Raw genomic sequence first — 26,472 nt, forward strand, 5'->3', positions numbered from 1 at the left:
TTACAGGTTTTTCTGTGTAGGTGCTTTCCAACACATGAATAAGATCAGAAACTTGCATTAAAATTGATTACTATCAGATTTCAAATCACAATGAAGTACATGATTGAGAATCACTGATTTACAATTTGGGGGAAGAGATGGGTTAGTGAATGCAGAGTCCTAGAGTCTTCAGTTTGTTTTCAAACAGAAAACAGTAAAAGAAATACTCTCCCTTACTCACGATGCCAATCCCTTACATAGAGTCTAAATTTATAAAGCTGGCACAAATTTAATATCTACACTTCCTAACTGTGCAGTCAGAATCAGACAACGATACACAGGACCGAGAAGATCTCATTGCAGAGAACCATGAAAGAAAAGAAGATGCAAAGGGCCTCCTGGAGGAATACTCACTATTTGGTAGAGTCAGATAACTGATATTCTCGTCGTCTGTCATAGCATTCCTGGATTCCAGGATCATTCCATAAACTCTTTATTGCATCTACATATGGATTCTCAAATGCAGATACCTTCTCCACATCAACTTCTCGAACTAACTGTGCATGAGCCTGTTTAAAAAAAAAAAAAAGCAGTTTTAATCTCCTTCCCATCGAAGAAAACTGCCTTGGCTTGCACATTGCATTATGCACAAGTGAGGTCTTTCCTCATATATTGGTTTTCAAACTGGTTTATAATAAAGTAATGCTGCTTCTTTTTTGTTTTCCTTAGATAAAACCCAGTCCCAAATCTTTTCCTTCAGAGTAAATGCTGAAGCTACATAGAGATGACAAGAGAAAAGCAGATTGTTCAGCTCCCATGAGAACAATGAGGATAGTATGCTACAAATAATGACTATTTTCAGGTGATGATCATAATCCTAAAACAGTTCATATTATTAAAGGGAAAAAGACTGGGTTATTTATCCCCTCTTTTTATAGTTTATTATAATCAAAAACATAATATACCCAGCCCATGAGTGTTATATCTTAGCAGAAACTCAGACTCAACTAATCAGCATTAGTTTCTATGATTCACTGTGAGGATTAGGGTGTAAAACTACAAGAACAGTTAATAGTAATGATCTGATTTTCACAATAGTGACCATGCCCCTCTACTCCCACACACCCAAAGTTTCAGTATTTACTTTATATCTACCTCATATCTTATCAGATTGAAAAGTCTATTCAATTTTTTTTTAACACAGAAAAAGGACTTTGTTATTTTCATTATATACAACATTTAGTAGCAAAGAGGTAAAAAGACTTTTAAAAAATTTTCAACAAGATTAAAATCAAAATGTATGGTCAACCTCCAAATTAACCAGCATGCACCACTGCCTAACAATCTCAACAAAATAGATTTCATAGGTGTAGTATACATGTAAATTATACAGTACAAAAATGTGCAAATCAACAGATATAATAACTAATTATCTTAAAAACTGGAAGCAGATGGCTACTAATTTATTAAAACAGTCTTGATTTTGTACAGATATACAAACTTCTGAACTAGATTAGTGAAATCTTGATACCATGATGACCTAATTATTCCTTCCATAGAGTTTCAAGCAGATAGAATTTAATAAATTTAAACTTGTGATTTTTTCCACAGTTTATTGTGATCCACACAGTCAAAGGCTTTGACATAGTCAATGAAGCAGAAATAGATGCTCTTCTGGAACTCTCTTGCTTTTTCCATGATCCAGCGGATGTTGGCAATTTGATCTCTGGTGCCTCTGCCTTTTCTAAAACCTGCTTGAATATCTGGGAGTTCACAGTTCACATATTGCTGAAGTCAGCCTTGGAGAATTTTGAGCATGACTTTACTAGCGTGGGAGATGAGTGCAATTGTGCAGTAGTTTGAGCATTCTTTGGCATTGCCTTTCTTTGGGATTGGAATGAAGACTGACCTTTTCCAGTCCTGTGGCCACTGCTGAGTGTTCCAAATTTGCTGGCATATTGAGTGCAGCACTTTCACAGCATCATCTTTCAAGATTTGAAATAGCTTAACTGGAATTCCATCACCTCCACTAGCTTTGTTCGTAGTGATGCTTTCTAAGGCCCACTTGACTTCACATTCCAAGATGTCTGGCTCTAGGTCAGTGATCACGTTATCGTGACTATCTTGGTCATGAAGATCTTTTTTGTACAGTTCTTCTGTGTATTCTTGCCACCTCTTCTTAATATCTTCTGCTTCTGTTAGGTCCACACCATTTCTGTCCTTTATCGAGCCCATCTTTGCATGAAATGTTCCCTTGGAATCTCTAATTTTCTTGAAGAGATCTCTTGTTTTTCCTATTCTGTTATTGCTGGGAGAAATATCAATAACCTCAGATATGCAGATGACACCACCCTTATGGCAGAAAGTGAAGAGGAACTCAAAAGCCTCTTGATGAAAGTAAAGAGGAGAGTGAAAAGGTTGGCTTGAAGCTCAACATTCAGAAAACTAAGATCATGGCATCTGGTCCCATCACTTCATGGGAAATAGATGGAAAAACAGTGGAAACAGTGTCAGAATTTATTTTTTTGGGCTCCAAAATCACTATAGATGCTGATTGCAGCCATGAAATTAAAAGACACTTACTCCTTGGAAGGAAAGTTATGACCAACCTTGATAATATATTAAAAAGCAGAGACATTACTTTGCCAACAAAGGTCCGTCTAGTCAAGGCTATGGTTTTTCCCGTGGTCATGTATGGATGTGAGAGTTGGACTGTGAAGAAAGGTGATCGCCGAAGATTTGATGCTTTTGAACTGTGGTGTTGGAGAAGACTCTTGAGAGTCCCTTGTACCGCAAGGAGATCCAACCAGTCCATTCTAGAGGAGATCGATCCTGGGTGTTCATTGGAGGGACTGATGCTAAAGCTGAAACTCCAATACTTTGGCCACCTCATGTGACGAGTTGACTCACTGGAAAAGACTCTGATGCTGGGAAAGGTTGGGGGCGGGAGGAGAAGGGGACGACCGAGAATGAGATGGCTGGATGGCATCACCGACTCTGTGGACATGAGTTTGAGTGTATTCTGGGAGTTGGTGATGGACAGGGAGGCCTGGCGTGCTGTGATTCATGGGGTCGCGGAGAGTCAGACACGACTGAGCGACTGAACTGAACTGAACTGAAACTTGTGATTAGGCATGTCTGGTTCCCAATCTTTCTCTTCCTTCTCATCCCATAAGACGGAAGGGAATCCATGACATTAGACTAATCTTTACTTAAATAAGATTTGGGGCAGGCGGAGACAGGGACAACAGAGAATGAGATGGCTGGATGGCATCACCGACTTGATGGACATGAGTTTGAGTGAACTCCGGGAGTTGGTGATGGACAGGGAGGCCTGGCGTGCTGTGATTCATGGAGTCGCAAAGAGTCGGACATGACTGAGCGACTGAACTGAACTGAACATGCAGAGATTGAAGAAACCACCTTTCTTGCTGGTTCTACTTTGACCGTGACCATCAGATCTGGTAAGTGAGAAGCCCTATAAGCTTTGCCCTGCACCCCAATATTAGAAGATGAATCCCTAAACTTGTTTTATGTACCTAGTCCCTGCCCAGACAATCTGTCTTATCCCAGCAATCTGACTATCCTGAAGTCCTGTTTCCAAGTGTCACTCCAGGTGGGCCTAGGCCAATCACAGCTTTCCATGAAACTCCCACTTTGAAAATATGTCACTGGTTCCCCAACGAATCCCCAGTGCTATGCTCTGTGTGGCTCTGTGGCACCCGTTGCTCTACATCGATACCAAAGACTGTCCTGGTCCCACCTGCTCAAGTGGACCTCCTCCAAGCATAAAACACTGGGTGTGGGACATGCTCCACTCTGCCCAGCAGGTATATCTCATACCTTATACCTTAAGGTCAAGCTTTGGGCCCTGTCCTTCTGCCCTTGCTCACTGATTCTTTGTGTCCTGAGATATGACAATGATCATGCATGGTATAATCCTAAATTCGATTTCCTGGCTACATCTCATTTACAGGGTTCTCTAGAGGATTCTGTGCAAGTTAGAAGGCAGATACAAGGCAGAAACAGGCATGCACAGGATGGTCTCCTACTGGACACACTCTAAAGACATGGTTTTCATTGGACTCTGCTTCTTCTTTTGACACTGGATAAGTTGCTTAATCTTTCCAAATGTTATCTCTGGTAGGCAACATCTTATCCCACCAAGTCCATGTGGCTTATTATTGTGCTACAATATAGTAGGTGAGTGGTTCTCAAAAGGTGGTCCACACACCAGAAGCATTACTTGGGAATTTGATAAAAATGCAATCCTTCAATCTTACATCAAACTTTCTGGATGAGAAACTGATTAACAAATCTGTTTCAAGAGGCCCTCTGGATGATTCTGATGCATGGAAAAGTTTGAGAACCACTGCAAGCTATCAAGCATCACATAGACACTAGTTGTGGTCATAATTAACTGTCTGGCTGGCCATGAAATTGTTATTGGAAACTAAACAGAAGAGGCCCAGAGAGGCAACAGCACCCAAAACAAGGGGCATTATAAGGGCTAGGAAGCCACAGAAATGAGTAAAACAGGCTGGATGTAGGCAATAGTGAGTGATGAGAACTGTAGCACACTGAGAAACACAGACCCTAAAGAAAGAGGACAGCTGCTATTTAGCTCCAACGAATCGTTGCCATTGGGATACAAGCTAAGTGTTGCCAGATTTTCTGAGTTATCAAGGGAAGCCAAAAATCTAGATTTTTCCATGAAATATCCCTAATTTTTATTCTTGGCAATGCTATAAAAGATAGTGTATCTGTGGCTGAGTTGGATCAGGTACCAATCATTTGCTTCTCCAGGGACTTCCCTAATAACATTGACCAATAACACCATGTCCTACACAGAACCTGGGACAAAGTAGCTGGCCACTTAACACATGCCAATGGAGAAGTAATTCTGCAGCACTTTCCTACAATAATATTTAGACAAACTATTATACTATCCATAGGGAGAAATGGTCAAGACTTCTTTGAATTGGGTAAAAGCTACATGATGACACAGAACAGTGTAGGCAATATTTAAAAACTGAATTTGATACTCATTACAATGGGCCAACCATGTCATACGGAAGGAGTTCTATTTCTGTTTCTCAGGTAGGGAACTTATATCAGAGAAAACAGTTTCAACAGAGCAGACACTTTTCACAGTGATGATTAAATGTTTATTGAACCCTAATGAAATGCTAGGTAATACAGCAATTAAAGACTTAGACACAGTTCCTATGAGGTGTAGGAGTAGGGTTGGGGGTGGGGGAACAGTTCACAGACACAGTTCCTATGAAGTGTAGCAACAGGGTTAGGAGTGGGGGAACAGTCCATAGACACAGTTCCTGTGAGGTGCAGGGGTATTTTTGGGGGTGAGGGAACAGTCCACAGACACAGTTCCTATGAGGTGTAGCAACAGGGTTAGGGGTGGGGGAAGAGTCCATAGACACAGTTCCTGTGAGGTGCAGGGGTAGGGTTGGGGGTGAGGGAACAGTCCACAGACACAGTTCCTATGAAGTGCAGGGGTATTGTTGGGGGTGAGGGAACAGTCCACAGACACAGTTCCTATGAGGTGAATAGGTAGGTTGGCAGTAGGGGGAACAGTCCATATAGCTGGTAACCACAGCACAGGATTATGTGCTCCAGGAGGAGAAACGAGAGGGAACATTTGCATTTCCATCTTTAATTTCAGTTGACTGAAACAGACAACATTCTCAACAGTTGTAAAACTGAAAAGTCTTCCTGTAAAAGGAGATTACTTTTTACTGTTGGAAAACTCCTCTAATTTCCTCTCTTGGTCTACCTCGATGTGCTTTTTCTTACATCTGGAAGACCTTCTCTGTTCCCTTCCGTACCTCTTTTAGCTTTTGCTCATATCCTATGCTGTCTCTTACAGAAAGATATTCCCAATGTTCCTCCTCTCCCCCAAAATGTGATCTTTGTGTCTTCTGAACCATGTAACTTCTACATTTCTTGACTTACCGTCTTCTAGACCATACACTGAAGGAAGGGGCTGTAGCTCCTGGCTCTCATTTCTTTTGGGGCCCAGCACAGAGTGAGCAGACAACAAATATCTGTCTGATTCGAAAGCCAAAGTCCTACAAGCCAAAGTCGAGTTTGTTAAGGAAATCTTCCACCCATTACCTACTCTCTCAGAACCACATAATCCTTAACAGCACTTAAGTCAGTAGCTAGTGTATATCTATCTGGATGATATTTGTTAGTATCCTTCTCCCTAATCACAGTACAAATTCCGAGACAAACTCAGTGTTGCAGTATCAGGGTCTAGCAGAGTGCCTATCACTAATGCTCAATAAATATTTGTTGAATGAAGAATACAGGAAGGAACAGTACAAATTATACTGAGCTGGAAACAGGGACACCTAAATACTAGGCCTGGCTTTACACCTAACACAAGCAATAACCCTTAGAAGAAATTATTTACTTCTTTACAACTTCATTTTCCTGGTCTATAAGATTATGCAATTGATCATCTCCCTATGGCTTCATCTAGACATATACTCCACGATCACAAATAAATACATCTAGAATACATGAAGCACCAAGGACTTATGATCCTATCCCTCCAGGAGCACATAATACTATCGTTTATTACAACAAAACCTCACTATTTCAAAAGTGCCTGACAATACAGGGCAGAACATGATGAAGTCTGTATATGAGTGATGGTACATTGGGACTGAACAAGCAGAACTCAGTATGGCCAGACAAGGTGTCACAGGGAAGACAGGATTTAGCTGGCAGGTGGAGATAAAGATGTGTGACGAGAGGAGGAGGAATAGATGAACAAAGGTTTGGTAGACAAAATAAACGTGGCACTCTCTTAACTGTGGGAAAAACAGTATAGTGAGGAAATTTCATGCTGACCCTTAATGCAAATTAACTTCCACAGTGAAAGCTATAATATTAACCTCATCCATGAACCATAACTAACATCCACTTATATCAAATCCTGTATGAATTTGCAGTAGAGGTAACAAATAGATTCAAGGGACTAGATCTAGTTAACAGTGTGCCTGAAGAACCATGGACAGAAGTCAGTAATACAGAGGGCAGTGAACAAAACCATCCCAAAGAAAAAGAAAAGCAAGAAGGCAAAGTGGTTACCTGAGAAGGCTTTACAAATAGCAGAATGAAGAGAAGTGAAAAGCAAGGGAGAGAGGGAAAGATACATCCAATTAAACACAGAGTTCCAAAGAAGAGCTTGAAGAGATAAGAAAGCCTTTTTCAATGAACAATGCTTAATAATAGAAGAAAACAACAAAAGGGGAAAGACTGGAGATCTCTTCAGGAAAACTGGAAACATCAAGGGAGAATTCGGCCCAAAGAAGGGCACAATAAAGGATAAAAATGGTAGAGACCTAGTAGATGCTGAAGACATCAAGAAGAGATGGAAAGAATACATGGAAGAACTGTATAAAAAAAGATCTTAATGAACTGGATTACTACGATGGTGTGGTTAGTCACCCTGTGCCAGACATTCTGGAGTGCAAAGTCAAGTGGGCCTTAAGAAGCACTGCTGTTAATAAAGCTAGTGGGTGCGATGAAATTCCAGTAGAACTATTCAAATTCCTAAAGGATGATGCCATCACGGTTTTGCATTCATTATGTTAGCAAATCTGGAAGACCCAGCAGTGGCCAGCGGACTGGAAAAGGTCAATCCTCACCCCAATTTCCAAGAAGGGTAGTACCAAAGAATGTGCTAACCATTTGATAACAACACTCATCTCCCATGCTAGTAACCACCAGTGAAGTTGCTCAGTCATGTCCGACTCTTTGCAATCCCGTGGACTGTAGCCTACCAGGCTCCCCCATCCATGGAATTCTCCAGGCAAGAGTACTGGAGTAGGTTGACATTTCCTTCTCCAGGGGATCTTCCCGACCCAGGGATCAAACCCAGGTCTCCCGCATTGCAGGCAGACGCTTTACTGTCTGAGCTACCAGGGAAGCCCTCCACGCTAGTAAGGTCAAGCTTAAAACCTTGCATGCTAGCCTTCAGCATTATGGGAGCCAAGAACTTCCAGATGTTCAAGCTGGGTTTAGAAAAGGAAGAGGAACTAGGGATCAGATTGCCAGCATTAGCTGGATTATATATAAAGCAAGGGAATTTCAGAAAACCATCTCTCTGGGTTTCATCAACTACACTAATACCTTTGACTGTGTAGATCATGACAAACTGTGGAAAGCTCTTGGAGATGGGAATACCAGACCATTTTACTTGTCTCCTGAGAAACCGATATGTGGGTCATGAAGCAACAGTTAGAACCCTGTATGGAACAACTGATTGGTTCAAGAAAGGAGTACAACAGGGCTGTCTGCTGTCACCCTGTTTGTTTAACCTATACGTTGTGCACATCAAGAGAAATGCCAGGCTGGATGAGTTATAAGCTGGAATCAAGATAGGTGGGAGAAACATCAACAACCTCAGATATGCAGATGAAACCACTCTAATGGCAGAAAGTAAAGAGGAATTAAGAGCCTCTCGATGAGGGTGGAGGAGGAGAGTGAAAAAGCCAGATTAAGATTAAATAATATTAAAAAAACTAAGACCATGACTGACTTCCAGTCCCATTACTGCATGGCAAATAAAGGGGAAAAGGTGGAAGTAATGACAGATTTTCTCTTCTTGGGCTCCAAAATCACTGTGGACAGTGACTGCAGCCATGAAATCAGAAGATGATTGCTTCTTGGCAGAAAAGTGATGACAAACCTAGACAGTGTGCTAAAAAGCAGAGCATCACTCTGCTGACAAAGGTCTGTATAGTCAAGGCTATGGTCTTCCTAGTGGTCATGTATGATTGTGAGAGCTGGACTGTAAAGAAGGCAGAACAACAAAAAATTGATGCCTTTGAACTGTGGTGCTGGTCAAGACTCCTGAAAGTCTCCTGAACAGCAAGGATATCAATCCAGTCAATTTTAAGGGAGATCAACCCTGAATATTCACTGTAAGGACTAATGCTGAAGCTCCAATATTTTAGTTATCTGATGCGAACAGACGACTCGTTGGAAAAGTCCCTGATGGTCAGAAAGATCAAGGGCAGAAGGAGAAGAGAATGTCAGAGGATGGGATTGTTGGACAGCATCACTGATGCTATGAACATGAACTCCCACCAACTCTGGGAGATGGTGAGGGACAGGGAGGCCTGGCATACTGCGGTCCATGGAATTGCAAAGAGTTGGACACAACTAGGCAACTGAACAAAAACAACAATGAATCATAACCAATGTCTGCTGCTGCTGCTGCTGCTAAGTCACTTCAATCATGTCCGACTCTGTGCGACCCCCATAGACGGCAGCCCACCAAGCTCCCCCGTCTCTGGGATTCTCCAGGCAAGAACACTGGAGTGGGTTGCCATTTCCTTCTCCAATGCATGAAAGTGAAAAGGGAAAGTGAAGTCACTCAGTCGTGTCCGACTCTTAGCGACCCCATGGACTGCAGCCTACCAGGCTCCTCCATCCATGGGATTTTCCAGGCAAGAGTACTGGAGTGGGTTGTAACCAATGTCTACCATCTATGAAAGTATACTGGCCTCAAAAAATGCAAAGATCACCACTTTGCCTTCATCCAGGTCTGAATTTCTAAGTCACTTTTACTGCCTCCTAAGCTTTGTTTTTTAATTCTATCCTTGCTGTTTTGTAAAATGACATTCAAATATAATCTACTGTAATTTGCATTTATGTAAGAGCTTTCACCTGAAGTTCTCAAGTTATTTAAAACTATGACAGCGTTTTACAAAATACACATAGAATTTTTAAAATGCCTATATAAATGTCCTCAACAAAAGTGCAATTCTATCACTTTTTTTGGTAAAAAAAATATTCTGTATGTGAAAAGAATATTTTTTAGTGTGTTAGAGTAGGAAGATAAATTAGACCCTTTTCTATTTTTCCAAATATCAAATGTGAAGTAGTAAAAATCACAAGTAATTATGCAAAATTAAACCACTTACTAATGAAATAGGCTATGATGAAAAGGAAAGAAGTCATTTCTAACAATACAAATAACAATTACAATTGGCTATCCTTTTTATTTTGAACATTGTACATATAAACGCAAAACAGGTATGAGTTAATTAATCATATAAACCAAATGCAAAATATAATTCTATTTCAAGTTACAGTTGAACACACTGGATGGAAATATTTAATAATGAATGTGAGCTTTCAGAATTCTTAGCAAGCTGGTGGCAAGCCTCAGAGGGAACATTGTGAGAACCAAGTAACTACTCTTAGGAATTCTGGCAGAATTCTAGGGAAAGACCACATGGAAACCACAGGATGTGCCAATGTGGTAATGTCTTGTTTTTGTGATTCGGTGGTCATAAAATTCAGGTAAATCTTAGGTCTGTTGATATTTCCAAGGCTGCTTCAGCAAAAGGAAGGAAGAACTGAGTTCCCACCACGGTGAGTCTTACCCTGCCCACAAAAGGCCAAGTCTTCAGACGAAATAAAAAAGATCTTATAGTCACTTTGGAAGGATTTTCAAAAACTCATTAACAGCTCAGGGCGGCTTTAGGCTGGAATGTCACACCTATTCCGGTTCCTACACTCCAGAAGTAGAAAACCAAATGGTAATTTCCACATTTGTTGAAGCTCTTAGACACAAATATTCAGCTCATTAGGACAGCTCTATTTGAAAGGATGCCCAGCACAGACCTCTGGTTTAGTAAAATCCTGAACTTCTGTCTGAGTATATTTTAATCCTGAACTGAGAAGCACATTTTACTCTTCCCCCCGCCCTCAGAGCTTATTTCCATTTTGGCATTTGATTCTAAATTATGGGGGCGGGGGGGAAGAAAAAGAAAAATCTCAGGCTTTTTTTGTTTTCTTCTTAAAGGAAATACAGAGAAGGGATCAAATCTCTGCGTTGCAATACCACCTCCAGCCCAACCTGGTTGAAGTTGCAATACCACCTCCAGCCAGAACCAGTTGAACATGACCTTGGGCAAGCTATTTAACATTTGTAAACCTTTATTTCCTAATCTGTTAAATGGGGTAACAACAGTACTTACTTTGATGGTTAAATGACCTAATGGATGTAAAACACTTAAAGACAGTGTCTAACACCCAAAGCTGTTAATTGTTTAGAAAGCAAAAGAAAAGGAGAATACAGTAGAAAGTACAAAAGGCAAGGTATATACACTTCTTAGCTCTAAGACTTTGGGCAAACTGCCCACATTTATTCGTTTAATGTGAAAGAACATTCTAGAGATCATTCTGGATAATGGATATCAATGAGTCCTCAAATTTGCAAATACTCCATAAAATTTCCTACCAAACACTTGGGCAAGAACTGTCATTTCTTAGACCATTTCACCTTCTCTGACTTCACCAGTGTACACGTCTCTGTGTACACAGAGTGACAGCTGTTGATGCCTTTTCTTATGGGCATGACTGCAAAACTGACAAAGAATAGCAAAGTCACACTGAGCTACTGCTGGCTTGGTTCTCGAAGCCAATGACTCATTCCCATAGTACAGCCTCTCCACACTTATGATTCAACTCACGGCTCAGCAAAATTACAAATTACTACATGACACAGCCTTTTGAAGTCTCTGACAAAAATTTTGAATCTTGTATGTAATCTTTCAGTGCTGGGGATCTACTGATGCTCTTTTGTTACAGCACCCATGTCCCTCTGCACGCAGTATCAGAAGAACAGAGTAGGTATGTGCAGATGCTCAAGATCCTTATAAAAATGTCTTGGTATTTGTATATAACCTATGCATCCTCCGATATATTTAAAATCATCTCTAGATTACTTATATTACTTAATATAATATAAATGCTATGCTAGTTGTTGCCAGGGTACAACAAATTCAAGCTTTGATTTTTGGAGCTTTTTGGAATTCCTTCCCCCTAACAATATTTTCCATCCTCAGTTGGTTGAATTTGCTATCGAGGGTCAACTGTACTGAAACTCTCTCTCAATGAGTAACCCAGAGAACCAAAGTAGCAAAGAGGAAGTCCAGGAACAATAGCTTGAGAATCAGCCAGACTTCAGTTATAACTGTCACATTTCAGCCCTGTGTCTTCAGGATGGTCTCTCAAGTTTCCTGAACCTCAGCTACCTCATCTATGAAACAGAGAAACAATTTGTTTTAGGGTAGTTAGGAAAGTTATAAGAATTGTTAACAAAATACATAAAATACAAGTACTATAATTGCTATGAAATCTTAAATATTAATTATTTCAACAAACACAATACTTATCTACTATGTGTCAGGCAATAAACTAGATACTAATGAAGTGAATCTGTGTTAAGTAAAATGTTCCAGAGAGCAAAATATTCAATAAAATTTTATTAAACTGTTTCATATTGTTCTACTTTAAAATTTTACAAATTGATTATCATGACTAGATTTGCTTTTCCATGGTGAGAGGTTTTCCCCCTGACAAATGTCTTTTTTTTCCTCCAACGTTATTTACTTATTTATGGCTGTGCCGGCTCTTCACTGCTGTGCAAGCTTTTCTCTAGTTATGGCATGTGGGAGCTACTATCTAGTTGCAGCGTATGGGCTTCTCATTGCGGCAACTTCTCCTGCTGTAGCTCCGCAACATGTGGAATCTTTCTGGACTGGGGATCGAACCTGTGTTCCTTACATTGGTAGGCAGACTCCTAACCACTGGACCACCAGGGAAGTCCTAGAGTTTTATTTTTAATCTTTACTGTGGCTTTCACCAAGGTAATCAACGACTATGAGGCATACTGCTGCTTTCCCCCAAGACGTTTGCTGAGAATGTGCTTCTCTTTTTGGTTTTGTTTCACTAAAAGGTACATTTGCTTATTCTAACATATACTGGATTCCTTCCTTGGTGGAGAAAATATTCCTTTATTATTTAAGATGTTCTTTTTCTTTTAAAGAACTCCATCTCTTTCTTGGCTCTACCACTATACATTTCACACACAAATATTCTTCTGTTTTGTCCTCTGCTTATCATTTTCCCTCTTCATGTCTGCAGGCCATATCATAATTATCCGGATCAGCAACATCTGTAGGTCAGAGCTTGATGCACTATGGCATAACACACTCCAAGCAGTTCCAAACAGTCTGTCGACTGATGTAAATACATGGTTCCATTATGAAGAATGGTGCCCTCAAAATCTTGGGATGAAATAAAAAACTGTGCACTCTTTGAAATGCTACTTATTATCTTCATGATTATGATGGTAAGACACATGAATACATTATCAATGATACAAAAAAGTTTATTTTCAAAGACTTTATTCAAAGTCATAGTGACAAAAAATAAATTAGAGGATTCTTTTAAAGTTATACATATTTACTAAGATTAAAAAGAATCAGGTATACTTGTATGGCTGCTGTCAGAGAATATTTGAGGACCATTAGTCACTTGGGATTTTAATGGCTGTATGAAAAGTGGGTTCTATAACCAAAGTCAGATAACTGTAGTGTGAAAGTCAGTCATGTCTGACTCTTTTTGACCCATGGACTATACAGTCCATGGAATTCTCCAGGACAGAATACTGGAGTGGGTAGTCTTTCCCTTCTCCAGGGTATCTTCCCAACCCAGGAATCAAACCCAGGTCTCCCTCAATGCAGGCAGATTCTTTACCAGCTGAGCCACAAGGGAAGCCCAACTGTAGAGAATAATATTTATAAAAAGTTGACTCACTGGAAAAGACTCTGATGCTGGGAAGGATTGGGGGCAGGAGGAGATGGGGACGATAGAGAATGAGATGGCTGGATGGCATCACCGACTCGATGGACATGAGTTTGAGTGAACTCCGGGAGTCGGTGATGGACAGGGAGGCCTGGCGTGCTGTGATTCATGGGGTTGCAAAAGTTCGGACACGACTGAGCGAATGAACTGAACTGAACTGAAACAGATGGTTCATACTACAGGATTCAGTACCTTTAATAAGATAATGCTGCTAGGAATCCATGAGTACGGGGTAAGGGTGAAGACATCACTATATGACCATGACAGCATTTTCCCCCTCAAATCAGTTGATGAGACTGGTATTCTCTGAATCATGCTTTGCAAAACAGTCAACAAACACCGAGACTCCCAATAAACAAGTGGTCACTGGTTTTACATAAGTAAACAAACTGACTGACTGGTTCTCCCCCACACTGGCATAATAGGCTAATGCCTGCTTTATAGATTCACATCATCCTCATTGTTGAGTTCACATTTTGCATGTGGTTCATTTCCTGATATTACATCTCAGAAAATAACATAATCATTTTAGCCCTTTGCAATGTCTGGGCTCCTACAATCTTATTAACCAGAGGAGTGTGCTACTGGTTTGGAATTTTATTTGTTTGACAATAGGAAAAACAGATCAAGAAGATTTCCTTGCCCAGCTTGATAGACATTCAGACAAAGATGGAAAAAATAATGGAAAGGACAAGCTTCTTAATGAAGGGAGGCCTAGATGTCCCCAGAAATTTCAGGATCCTACAGTCTTCCTGGGATGCCCACTACAAAACTTGACCACTGCGGCTTCAGAAACTATGTTCAGGAAAACTGAAAGTGAAAGGCTCCTAGCCCCAGAATTTTGCAGAAGAAATTCACTAGAACACATGTCTAAAGGTTTCTTTAATTCAGACACCAAGAAGTACTTCCAATAGTAAGACTGTAAACAGAATCAACAGCAGTTATGCTTACTTCTCCAATGAAGAAGGGTAATGAATATCTAGAATCTGAATAGGAAGAAAGGAAGAGAAATAAGAGAATCCTATCTCACTAGGCACTCTTGGGGGGCAAATAGTAACAGATATAATTTGTCACTTTGAGGAAGGACCCAATTCGGGAAGATTATGGATAAGAATCAACTGTAAAATGTTACTATTTGGACCAGTGTTGAGAAACTGTTAACATTCTAATGAGACTATAATATAGTTTATAGTCTATACATAACACTTCTGAAGATGACAAAGACTATTAAAGACAGTCAATGCTAAGTATCTTTGAAATATCATTTACTGACCAACACATCAGGTATATTATATAGGTATTATTACAATATATTCAAATATAAAGTACTTTCTAAAAAAATAAAACTTTCATATATCCAATAGCTGTGAAAAGAAGAGAAGCCAAAAGCAAAGGAAAAAAGGAAAGATATAAGCATCTGAATGCAGAGTTCCAAAGAATAGAAAGGAAAGATAAGAAAACCTTCCTCAGCGATCAGTGCAAAGAAATAGAGGAAAACAACAGAATGGGAAAAACAAGAGATCGCTTCAAGAAGATTAGAGATACCAAGGGAACATTTCATGCAAAGATGGGCTCGATAAAGGACAGAAATGGTGTGGACCTAACAGAAGAAGAAGATATAAAGAAAAGGTGGCAAGAATACACAGAAGAACTGTACAAAAAAGAGCTTCACGACCAAGATGATCACAGTGGTGTGATCACTGACCTAGAGCCAGACATCTTGGAATGGGAAGTCAAGTGGGTCTTAGAAAGCATCACTACGAACAAAGCTAGTGGAGGTGATGGAATTCCAGTTGAGCTATTTCAAATCCTGAAAGATGATGCTGTGAAAGTGCTGCACTCAATATGCCAGCAAATTTGGAAACCTCAGCAGTGGCCACAGGACTGGAAAAGGTCAGTCTTCATCCCAATCCCAAAGAAAGGCAATGCCAAAGAATGCTCAAACTACCGCACAATTGCACTCATCTCACACGCTAGTAAAGTCATGCTCAAGATTCTCCAAGCCAGGCTTCAGCAATATGTGAACCGTGAACTTCCAGATGTTCAAGCTGGTTTTAGATAAGGCAGAGGAATCAGTGATCAAATTGCCAACACTGGCTGGATCATGGAAAAAGCAAGAGAGTTCCAGAAAAACATCTATTTCTGCTTCATTGACTATGCCAAAGCCTTTGACTGTGTGGATCACAATAAACTGTGGAACATTCTGAAAGAGATGGGAATACCAGACCACCTGACCTGCCTCTTGAGAAACCTGTATGCAGGTCAGGAAGCAACAGTCAGAACTGTACATGGAACAACAGACTGGTTCCAAATAGGAAAAGGAGTACGTCAAAGTTGTATATTGTCACCCTGCTTATTTAACTTATATGCAGAGTACATCATGAGGAACGCTGGGCTGGAAGAAGCACAAGCTGGAATCAAGATTGCCGGGAGAAATATCAATAACTTCAGATATGCAGATGACACCATCCTTATGGCAGAAAGTGAAGAGGAACTCAAAAGCCTCTTGATGAAAGTGAAAGAGGAGAGTGAAAAGGTTGGCTTGAAGCTCAACATTCAGAAAACAAAGATCATGGCATCTGGTCCCATCACTTCACGGCAAATGGATGGGGAAACAGTGGAAACAGTGTCAGACTTTATTTTTTTGGGCTCCAAAATCACTGCGGTGGCTGATTGCAGCCATGAAATTAAAAGATGCTCGCTCCTTGGAAGGAAAGTTATGACCAACCTAGATAGTATATTAAAGAGCAAAGACATTACTTTGCCAACCAAGGTCCGTCTAGTCAAGGCTATGGTTTTTCCAGTGGTCATGTATGGATGTGAGAGTTGGACTGTGAAGAAAGCTGATTGCCAAAGATTTGATGCTTTTTAACTGTGATGCTGGAGAAGACTCTTGAGAGTCCCTTGGACTGCAAGGAGATCCAACCAGTCCATTCTGAAGGAGATTGGTCCTGGGTGTTCATTGGAAGGACTGATGCTAAAGCTGAAACTCCAATACTTTGGCTACCTCATGCGAAGAGTTGACTCACTGGAAAAGACTCTGATGCTGGGAAGGATTGGGGGCGGGAGGACAAGGGGACGACAGAACGAATTGGCTGGATGGCATCACTGACTCGATGGACATGAGTTTGAGTGAACTCCAGGAGTTGGTGATGGATAGGGAGGCCTGGCGTGCTGTGATTGGATACGACTGAGCGACTGAACTGAACCACAGACCTTAATATTTTTAACTGAAAAATATTCTCTCTTAGGGGCTGAAGAATCTGGTAAGCACAAAACAAATTCTGCTACATGCTAGATATTCTTAACTGTATCATTTTTTCAAATGCAAATTTGTAAACATTTCAGATCAAATATTTTCATAAGAAGTATCTCCTTTATCAGTTCATAATATTATTCTTCCACAGATACTCTGACGAAACAAAACTCAAGATTGGTAGATTATCACAGCTTGTCTGAACACAAGTACGACTTGTGTGTGAGTCATAACTAATTGCAAGTACATTTCTGCTCCATAGGCTTAATTTAATAATTGTTTTACCATGACACTGTGCACCATCAAACACTATATTCTTATCATTACCATGAAATGTTTTTATCTTCAACATTTTTTAAAAAGCAAAAACACTTATAGTATTCAAAATAATAATAGATATTTCACTTTATCCAAATTAACTATCAAAAGCTGCACCTTGATTCCATGAATTAAAAAAGGGAGAAAATCAAATTATCAATTGTTTGCAAAGATTTCCTTCTGCTAAGGGAGTTAACAGATTAATAGTTATTGCCTCATTTTTTTGCAACTGCAGAAGAAAACTTGGAATAAAAAATGAACTAAATTAACTTTGAAGGAAAGTCACTTGATCTAAATGAAAAGTCATGCTTCACAGAGTAATATAAAAATGCATTTTCTGCAGCGAACTATGCTAAAATGTCATCTTTGGGCATAATCTACTGAATGTAACAGCTGACTTTTGAAGTAGATGCTGATATTTTTTCCAGAAGATCTGTGTCTTTCAAACTTTTTGTGGTTGATGATATCACTTTGGCTGTAATGGTGGATGCTAAATATCAACAAGCTGTTTTGTATAAGTTTACATTACTGTTCATTTTCTTGAGGAGCAAAATTTCAGTACTAAATTTTGTTACATATACATTTTCAGGGTTAAAAAAAATGATTGTGGCCAAAAGAATTTATTACAAAATAAAAGCATTATCAAACAACAAAACAAACACCAAAAATGAATGATAAAACCATGGAAGCAAAAGCTATCAGACCACCATAGCAAGACTGCTCAACCTTGATTTTACACATACATTTCACATATACCTAACAATTCTCGATTGATTCTGCTCATTGAAGATCTGGTGTGTTACTGGACCTTGTAGCTTATAGACCAGAGCACAGCATGATTGGCTAATGACAAAAGGTTGATAAAGGCAGCAACAGCATATCCTTCACTACTACCCTAGACACTGGAAGGAACTGGCTATCCCTGGTCACTCTTGTCCACACTTATTCATTATTAGCAGTGAGTGCCCACATGCTGTTTTTGAAAAAAGATGTAGTTACACTGCATCTGGAAAGGATTTGGAAAAGAGCTGGAACATCTTTCAGATTTAACCAAGTGCTAAAGTTGAGAAATCTGTTCAACTGCATGGGCAGGGTTTAGAAACACTAAATGAAAGTCTATCAATCCATCTTGGATTATTTTAATGCAGCTAATAATAAGAATGCGCCATTAAAAATGGGGGTGGGGGACTTCTCTTGTGGTCCGGTGGTTAAGAATCTGCCTTGCAATGCAGGGGACCAGGGTTCGATCCCTGGTCTGGGAACTAATATCCCACATGCCGAGGAGTAACTAACACTGCACACCTCAATGACTGAGCCTGCACCCTGCAACTAGAGAGCTGGTATGCCACAGTGAAAGATCCTGCATGACACAATGAAGATCTCGCATGCCACGGCTAAGACCCAATGCAGCCAAATAAATAATAATATTCATTTTTGAGAAAATGGGAAACTAGAACAAATGCTCAACAACTGGGATGTTGGGACAAGAAGTATAAACTACAAATGCCTCAGGCAAATCAGGACTCAGGGGTGACCTCTGTGTGGGGAAGACTTAGGGCTGAAGGTCAAGAAAACTCGAAGTGAGCTGATGGTCTGTAGACCTGCTTGGTCTTGTATAAATGATTTTTCTTGGAAAGCCGTTAACATCTAAAATTGAGAACTTCTCCATTAAACAGATAAACAGATTCCCTACTTCTCTTGATAAACTGTAAGATCCAGCAACACTGACCATGTTCCAAGAAGACAAGAGGCCACAGTCAGAAAACAACTATCTGCCCCTCACTATTGTCAATAATTATAAGAAAGAGCATGATTATTTCTGAAAGTGAAGAATATCCTCTGTTCTGTAATGCCAAAACTACCTAATTAACTGAGTTGTGTCAACAGAATCTGAGTAGCTTCACAATACCTGCATGCTGCTGCTGCTGAGTCGCTTCAGCCGTGTCCGACTTTGTGCGACCCCATAGACAGTAGCCCACCAGACTCCTCCATCCCTGGGATTCTCCAGGCAAGAATACTGGAGTGGGTTGCCATTTCCTTCTCCACAATACCTGCATCGTCCTGAAGAAATCTGATTTTACTCTCTACCTTTCACCCCCAACTCCCACACAGTTTGTGTAATTTGTGCATCCTTAGTGTGATAAGGCGGAGAAGGCAATGGCACCCCACTCCAGTACTCTTGCCTGGAAAATCCCATGGATGGAGGAGCCTGGTACGCTACAGTCCATGGGGTCGCTAAGAGTTGGACACGACTGAGCGAGGTCACTTTCACTTTTCACTTTCATGCATTGGAGAAGAAAATGGCAACCCACTCCAGTGTTCTTGCCTGGAGAATCCCAGGGACAGGGGAGCCTGGTGGGCTGCCATCCATGGGGTCGCACAGAGTTGGACACGACTGAAGCAACTTAGCAGCAGCAGCAGCATCAGTGTGATAAGGAGGCTTATACATCTGCATAAGAGGAACTGAGAATCACAGTGTATCTGCTTCCTACTAGTGAGCATTTTCTCAGCATCCTGGTCACGATCCATTATAAAATGCTGTGCACCTGTGATTGTCCAGTATCTTCCCCTCATCATCCCCTTAAATTGTATCCTGAAGCTGTGGTAACAATGAACTGTGAATGTCTGTGTTATCAGTTCCCACCCACTCTGGTTTAATCAAGGGAACCAGGGCTTGTGTTTGGTAGGAAATGGTACTGTGTGCTTGAGTTGTTTCAGGTGGTCATGACCATCACAAGGTGTAGCTAAGGCAGGGTCTGTGGCTTTGGAGCCAGTGAGTTTCACCCATGCTTCCATTTACTTGCTTTGGGGCTTCTCCAAGCTTCAATTTCCTTATTCCTAAATTGAGATAATGATACTTTCCTTACAGCACTATCATAAAGCCTGAAGGTAATACTCTACATGAAACAGCACAGTAAAAAGCACACACTAATGTCTCAGTAAACAGAAGAAGCCTTTAATCTGTACTTCAGATATGATCCAAGGGGAATTATGGTGAAATACCTTCTACCCAGCCTTTTTCTTACATTTAGTGAACTAACCCTTTGGGGGTTCAACTTTGGGGAATCTATTTCAAAAATATAAAATAATTTCCATGATTCCTACCAAATACGCTACATTGCCAACAGTCTAATATATTAAGGAAATGCTATGTTAAACTCTTACTTAGATTATGGATTATATACAGTATTTAGAGTGACATTGGTGATTATTTTACAGTTAAAATTGTTTTTCAAATAGCAGCATATTTTTACTCACATACAAATTTTCTCATCTCCACAGGTAAACCCAAATCTCATTACACTGTATTCATCTCAATGTTGAGTTTTCAAAACATGCAAAGGTCATAACTTGAACTTTTTCTTAGACACCCAAATAGATGTGCATGAAGATTTTATCAGATATTTTATATCCAGATGTTCTCTTTCCCTTAAATTCTGATGAGCTTCCCATGACTGGCTGATTGGTGAGATAGCACATGGGTCATGAAATAAAAATCAAACCAAATTCACCTTTATGTAACTCAAAAAGACTTAGCATTTCCACTGCTCTTTTTTTTTGAAAATAAAAATGCACATTGCCTTTTTATGTGTTCTTAGCTATATATCTATTTTTGAAAAGCTTTCATGTAGTTTCTAAATTTAGCTCCTACTTCCTTTTTCTGTACCATCTGAGCTATAATCCATCTCTGATAACATTCTGATCTTTACTCCAAAGAACGTCCATAGAAACGGATTCTCAAAAAGAAGACTGACTTTCACTAACCTCTTCTTGCACGTAGTACAAGGTGACCACTTTCTTCCCTCAGCAGTTTCTGTGGGCATCACCTACATATATTTTAAAATTACCTTCACTTGGTGGTAGGAAATATTAACTGTTCTAGAACATCAACATCTTTTATCAGAATGACCTCTTGCTAGGAAAATGAGTTAAAGGAAGAAATTTACCTCTTTTAACCTAAAGCAAATGAATAGGTTAAAAACAATGGCACACATGTAGTTAGGATTTCAGAATAGTTTATCTAGATTAATTATCATTCTATAAAAATGTTCTTCTCTTTTTATTTTCCACTTATTAATATCAGATTTAATACCTTGAATTATATAGATAAGAAAACTTTGGTAGGAGGAGGTAACTTCTAGCAATACAGTCATCCCTCATTATCTGCAGTAGACTGGTTCCAGGAGCCCCTAGAATACCAACTCTGTGGATGCACAAGTCGCTGATATAAAATGGTGTGGTACAATCAATACAGCTGGCCCTCTATTCATCCATCGTTTCTGCATCTGTGGATTCAACTGCAGATATGGTGGGTTGACTGCAGGCAGAAACAATCCGAGTGTGTAGCCAGTAAACGGCAGCATAGGAGCCTTTCATTTATGAAGGAAATCACTGGTCCAAAGGAGCCTGCAGTCCTTAATTAAAAAGGTAACCTACAGATATGGTGAAGAAAGGATACAGAGCGGGGACTCAGTATTCCAAGAATCCTATCCATCCTTCCACTTAAGCTTTTCTTAATTATTCTTATCTTCTTGGTGCATTTACAGTCTTTATAAAACACTTGTGGGGCACCAAACTATATACTGTCTGGCACTGCTATTTAAGTGCTCCATGTTTATATGTATAGAATTTCCAACAATTCTGTAAATTACTTGAGGGTAGGGACTGCCTAATATTTCTTATATTCTAGCACAATGCTAGGGCTACTCAATAAATATTCTATTATGGAAATGAACTGTCTTCCTTTCTTATGTATTTGTCCAGAAATGAGATTTAGCAAGACTAAGGATAAGAAGAAAAAAATGACCAATACAGAACAGAGGAAACAGTTCTGCCCAAGAAGTTGGGAGGTCTGGCTGGGGCTCTGGCATGATGTTAGACTAGTTTCTTTTTTTTTAAGATTAGTTTCTTAACCTGTATAAGTTAAGTTATTGGACTAGAGAATGGCAGTAGTGCCATGCCCTTGTGATATACATTCAAACGTAAGTTAGGATGAAATTATTCATCCAATGGTACTGCATGGACACTAAGTCAAACAGAACAGAGCAGGGCTCTGGACTTCCCTTGCCATGCCGCACATGTGAAGTGGTCAAGTGTCTCAGGTGCTGGGGTCACTGAAGGAACTTGGAGCAGTGGCTATAATAGAATTCAAAAAAATTTTAACACTGGTACAATGCGTAACAGGTAAGGGCTGGATACCAGCTCTATAAGTAACATCTTTTGAGTCACAGATGTGCTTATTTTATTCAAAACTTATTATTCATCGGATGGTGCAGGACGACTAAGAGCTAACAATTAAATGAAAACAGAAATTTCCACCAATACAGTCAATAATGAGTCTTCTTGTTTCCATTCCTCCCTGTACTTCTAACTCAATACTTTTTTTTTTTTTAAGGGAGCCATTCTCCGGCTTTTCCTCATGAGCATGAGTCCACCAGTATTCTTGCCTGGAGAATCCCATGGACAGAGAAGCTTGGCAGGCTAGAGTCCATAGGGTTACAGGGAGTTGGACACGACCTAAGTGACTTAGCACACACACGCACCTTGCAACAAAGAGCCCAAACCATGCTCTATTTCCTGCTTTGCTAAATAAATAAAGCATAACATCCAAGAACAGACCTAACTACAACCTTGGTTTCACAGATGAAGAAAGTGCTATTCTCTGTTCACAATAAAATTCCCCATGACGTGTGACAGCAGTAACATTTCCATCTAGGGATTTGAGGCCCCTCTGGACACACTGCAGCTCATGGCATACCAGCAGCCCTGAGAGCCAAGAAGACGAAAAGGAGAAGTGGGGAGGGCTGATGTAATCCTTGCACAAAGTGGTACTAAGTATTAGTGTCACTGAGTTGTATCACTTCGCGTGAACACTGGAATCACCTGGGGAACTTTAAAACACACACATACACGTCTAGGTCCCATCCTTGGAGATTCTTAGATTCTGTTCATAACAGCTTTATTTAATTTTTTTAAACTTTTTATTTTACATTGGAATATAGCCGATTAACAACGCTGTGACAGTTTCAGGTCCACAGCAAAGGGACTCAGCCATATATACACATATATCCATTCCCCCCGAACTCCCCTCTCACCCAGGCTGCCACATAACACTGAACAGAGTTCCCTGTGCTGTACAGTAGGTCTTTGTGGGTTATCAATTTAAAATATAGCAGTGTGCACCTTCTGATTTGGGTTTCCCAGGTAGCTCAGCAGTCAACGAATCTACCTGGCAATGCAGGAGATGTGGGTTCAATCCTTGGGTCAGGAAGATCCCCTGGAGAAGGAAATGGCAACTCACGCCAGTATTCTTGCCTGGGAAATTCCATGGACAGAGGAGCCTGGAGGGCTACGGTCCATGGGGTTGCAAAGAGTTGAACATGACTTAGCAACTAAAACAACAACAACATTTTGATTTAATTGGTCTGGGAAGTGGTCAAGGTTTTATAACACTTTCCGGGCCGTCTAACGTACAGCCAGAGTAAACACTGGTGGACACCTTGGTCTCCCGAGTATGGGGCACGTAACTAACCACTGGGTACAGGAAGGAACTATCAAAACCTGTGTGTCTAATATGAAAAGGAGAAAGATATTAAGTTGTCCTGTATTTAACAGATGGCATAACAATGGTACCCTCTGATGTCTGATGGCCGTGTACGGTGTGAGTCCTGAGAGAAAGGCAAGAAGTTCCCAAGAAGTCTTCCCATCAGTATGTCCCCAGGGGCTGATGTAGCTTCTAGTATCTTAAAGCGAAGAATACTGACAATTTATACGGAGAAGGGAAATAATCAGGAAGACATTTTGAGCCCTGAGAGGTTTCCTAATTATGTGATGGCAAACTACTGACAAGAATTGTAGAACTCAAAGAAGAGTTATTTCTTTTATAAAATGCAAGTGTTCCAAATATTTTCTTTCTTTGTCATGACAAGGGGGATGAAGGAGCAGTGTTTTTTGGCTGATACTTTTATAAAGTTAAACATATTTTAACTATCTCTTCAAGGCCAAAGAGCATTTTAAAAATGAATGAGAGAGAAACTGCTAGGAAACTTGCACTGTGGAAATGGATATTTGGAAATATTCCCACCGTGATGTGATTTTGCTGTTCAAATCAACATTAGGTATGATACCGGGTAGAAAAAAAAAAACACAAAACTATCATATGTGTAAACTTTAAAAGCTTGAGGAAACCATATTTTAAAGAAAGAGTTTTAGTGGGGTTTTTATCCCATTTGTTAAAGATGAATAATGTAACACTCTTCAACTGGTTTGAAAGGGCTGACTGATACCCAGTAAGATGGAAATTTACTAGCAAAATTTCAATGAAAAACTACTTTCACATAATTGGTGAATGGGGGTGAAAATGAGCACTGGGATTTCATAGGCACAGCCAATGATGGAGCCCCTTCCACTGACAGGTACGTATCTTGTGTGATATCTTTTTATTTATAAGACACTAAAAATAAGTACTGACTTAAAACTGAACTTAGAAAAGCAGACCACTGAATCACTGTCACACAGAATTAATCAATTTTTAAAAACATTTAAATGTTTTACATCACAAAGAACTCAAAACTATCATCAAACATAACCTCAATAAAAGTCAAAATAATTTTTATCGACGGGGTGTGTGATTTCAAAAAGTGTGGACCATACTCTATTTAACAGACCCTGGGCATTCACTCAGCTGCTCCAAGATCAGAAGTGCAGAGAGGAGAGAGGAGATGCACACTGCTGCCTGTCGGGTTGGTAGTGTACAACAGGAAACATTAGAAATCCTATGCCAAAGAGTGAGCCATGAAGAAACTTCTGGAACTCTGCTAAAGACTGGCTTAGAAATCAAGCATCATTGCTTCAGCAGGCAGGTATACATTTCATTAGTTCCGTGAACCTGGGGAGGGACTGTGCCCCCTATTTTCATTGTCTCAGCACCTCGTATGATTTTATACGGTCGGTGCACAAGAGATGTGGTTGACAAAAACAATGACTTTTGGTGAGAAAAACTACCTTTTCAGCATATTGGTAGGGTCCATTTCAACTAATGGAACACAAAATCACCATTCTTATCGTGGATAATGTGTTCCGAATCAGTATCTACAATGGTCAGCCACTGGGAAGTGGAAAAATTATTAGCTGGTCTTCCTGAATTATAAAAAGCCTCTGTTAAATATAGTACAGTGGAAAACTACGAGACAGTGTTCTGAGCCCCAAAAGACACCCACTTTCAATGTGTCAGAATTATCTGTTTCACACCCCATGTATTAATGTTTGCTTTAGCTGCTAAAATCACTAAAACATCTTGTTCTTAATATTGTGCCTTTAAAAATGCTTGTACTGTTATATAGAGATTACATCTTTTATGATCACAGAAACACTCTCTCTGCTTTTGTGAAATCTTGCCCTGAAAAGCAAATCTTTATGTATTAGGTACAAGCAATAAGTATTCATGAACAGCATTATATATTCCATATAACCTTGCCTTTGGTTCCTTTACAATGTCAGGGTCTCTCATGACCTAAACTAGTTGCATGCAACTGTCCTCACTGGCTCGTCTCTCAGAACACGTTAATGAGCAGAAGAATCCTCCACTGGCTTGGGACCACGTGCTTCTCTCACCTGAGGTGCCCCCGCTCTGGGTAACTGAGGATATAGCACATGTAGGTCAAAGACATACTTTGTAAAGATTTAAATCCATCCCCGACCTCAGGCAGCATTTAGAGCATCCCTCCGACCTTCCACTGCTTTTCTATTTTTCAATATGGGGCACAAAAATCTGAATTTTAGTAAGACAAAAACTTCACACTCCTTATGGTTCTCCACCAAGTATCCATCACAAACAACTGCTCTACTCCTTTTGTTTTTTGCTCCTTGCTTGCTGATTCATGGGGAAGAAGAGACAGAAAAGGAACAAAGTAAATCCAGTCTAGGCTTCACCCACCAGGACGTTTTATTTTTCATTAAACCTAGATGTTCAATAACACAGCTCTTGCTCCAATTATTCACAATGGCTACCTGGTTTGAAAGTTAGGATAGAGACTAGATATCCAGCTCTGTAGATCTATATAAACTATACTGAGGTGCCAATCTAGTGGGTGGAAAGGGATGGATGGGGTACTGGTAGAAGATTCAGGGTGGCTGGAGTCAAAGTTTACGGGAACAAAATTTTACTTGGATAGGTGAGACTTCATAGCATCCATACTATTAAAATGCATATTTAGAAAAGC

At 40.0% G+C, this 26,472-nt stretch overlaps 1 protein-coding gene across 1 annotated transcript in view; it reads right to left on the minus strand.

Annotated features, from left to right (window-relative positions):
* GNAQ (G protein subunit alpha q) overlaps positions 1-26,472 on the minus strand; it is a 328,650-nt gene that overhangs the window by 101,113 nt on the left and 201,065 nt on the right. The window contains exon 3 of the mRNA XM_055426923.2: positions 394-548. Within this exon, the coding sequence (XP_055282898.1) occupies positions 394-548 (155 nt within the window). The remainder of the gene's footprint in view (positions 1-393; positions 549-26,472) is intronic.

The sequence above is a fragment of the Moschus berezovskii genome, chromosome 7, assembly GCF_049115385.1.
Source record: "Moschus berezovskii isolate FMDL1 chromosome 7, NW_MosBer_1.0, whole genome shotgun sequence".
Classification (NCBI taxonomy): Eukaryota; Metazoa; Chordata; class Mammalia; order Artiodactyla; family Moschidae; genus Moschus; species Moschus berezovskii.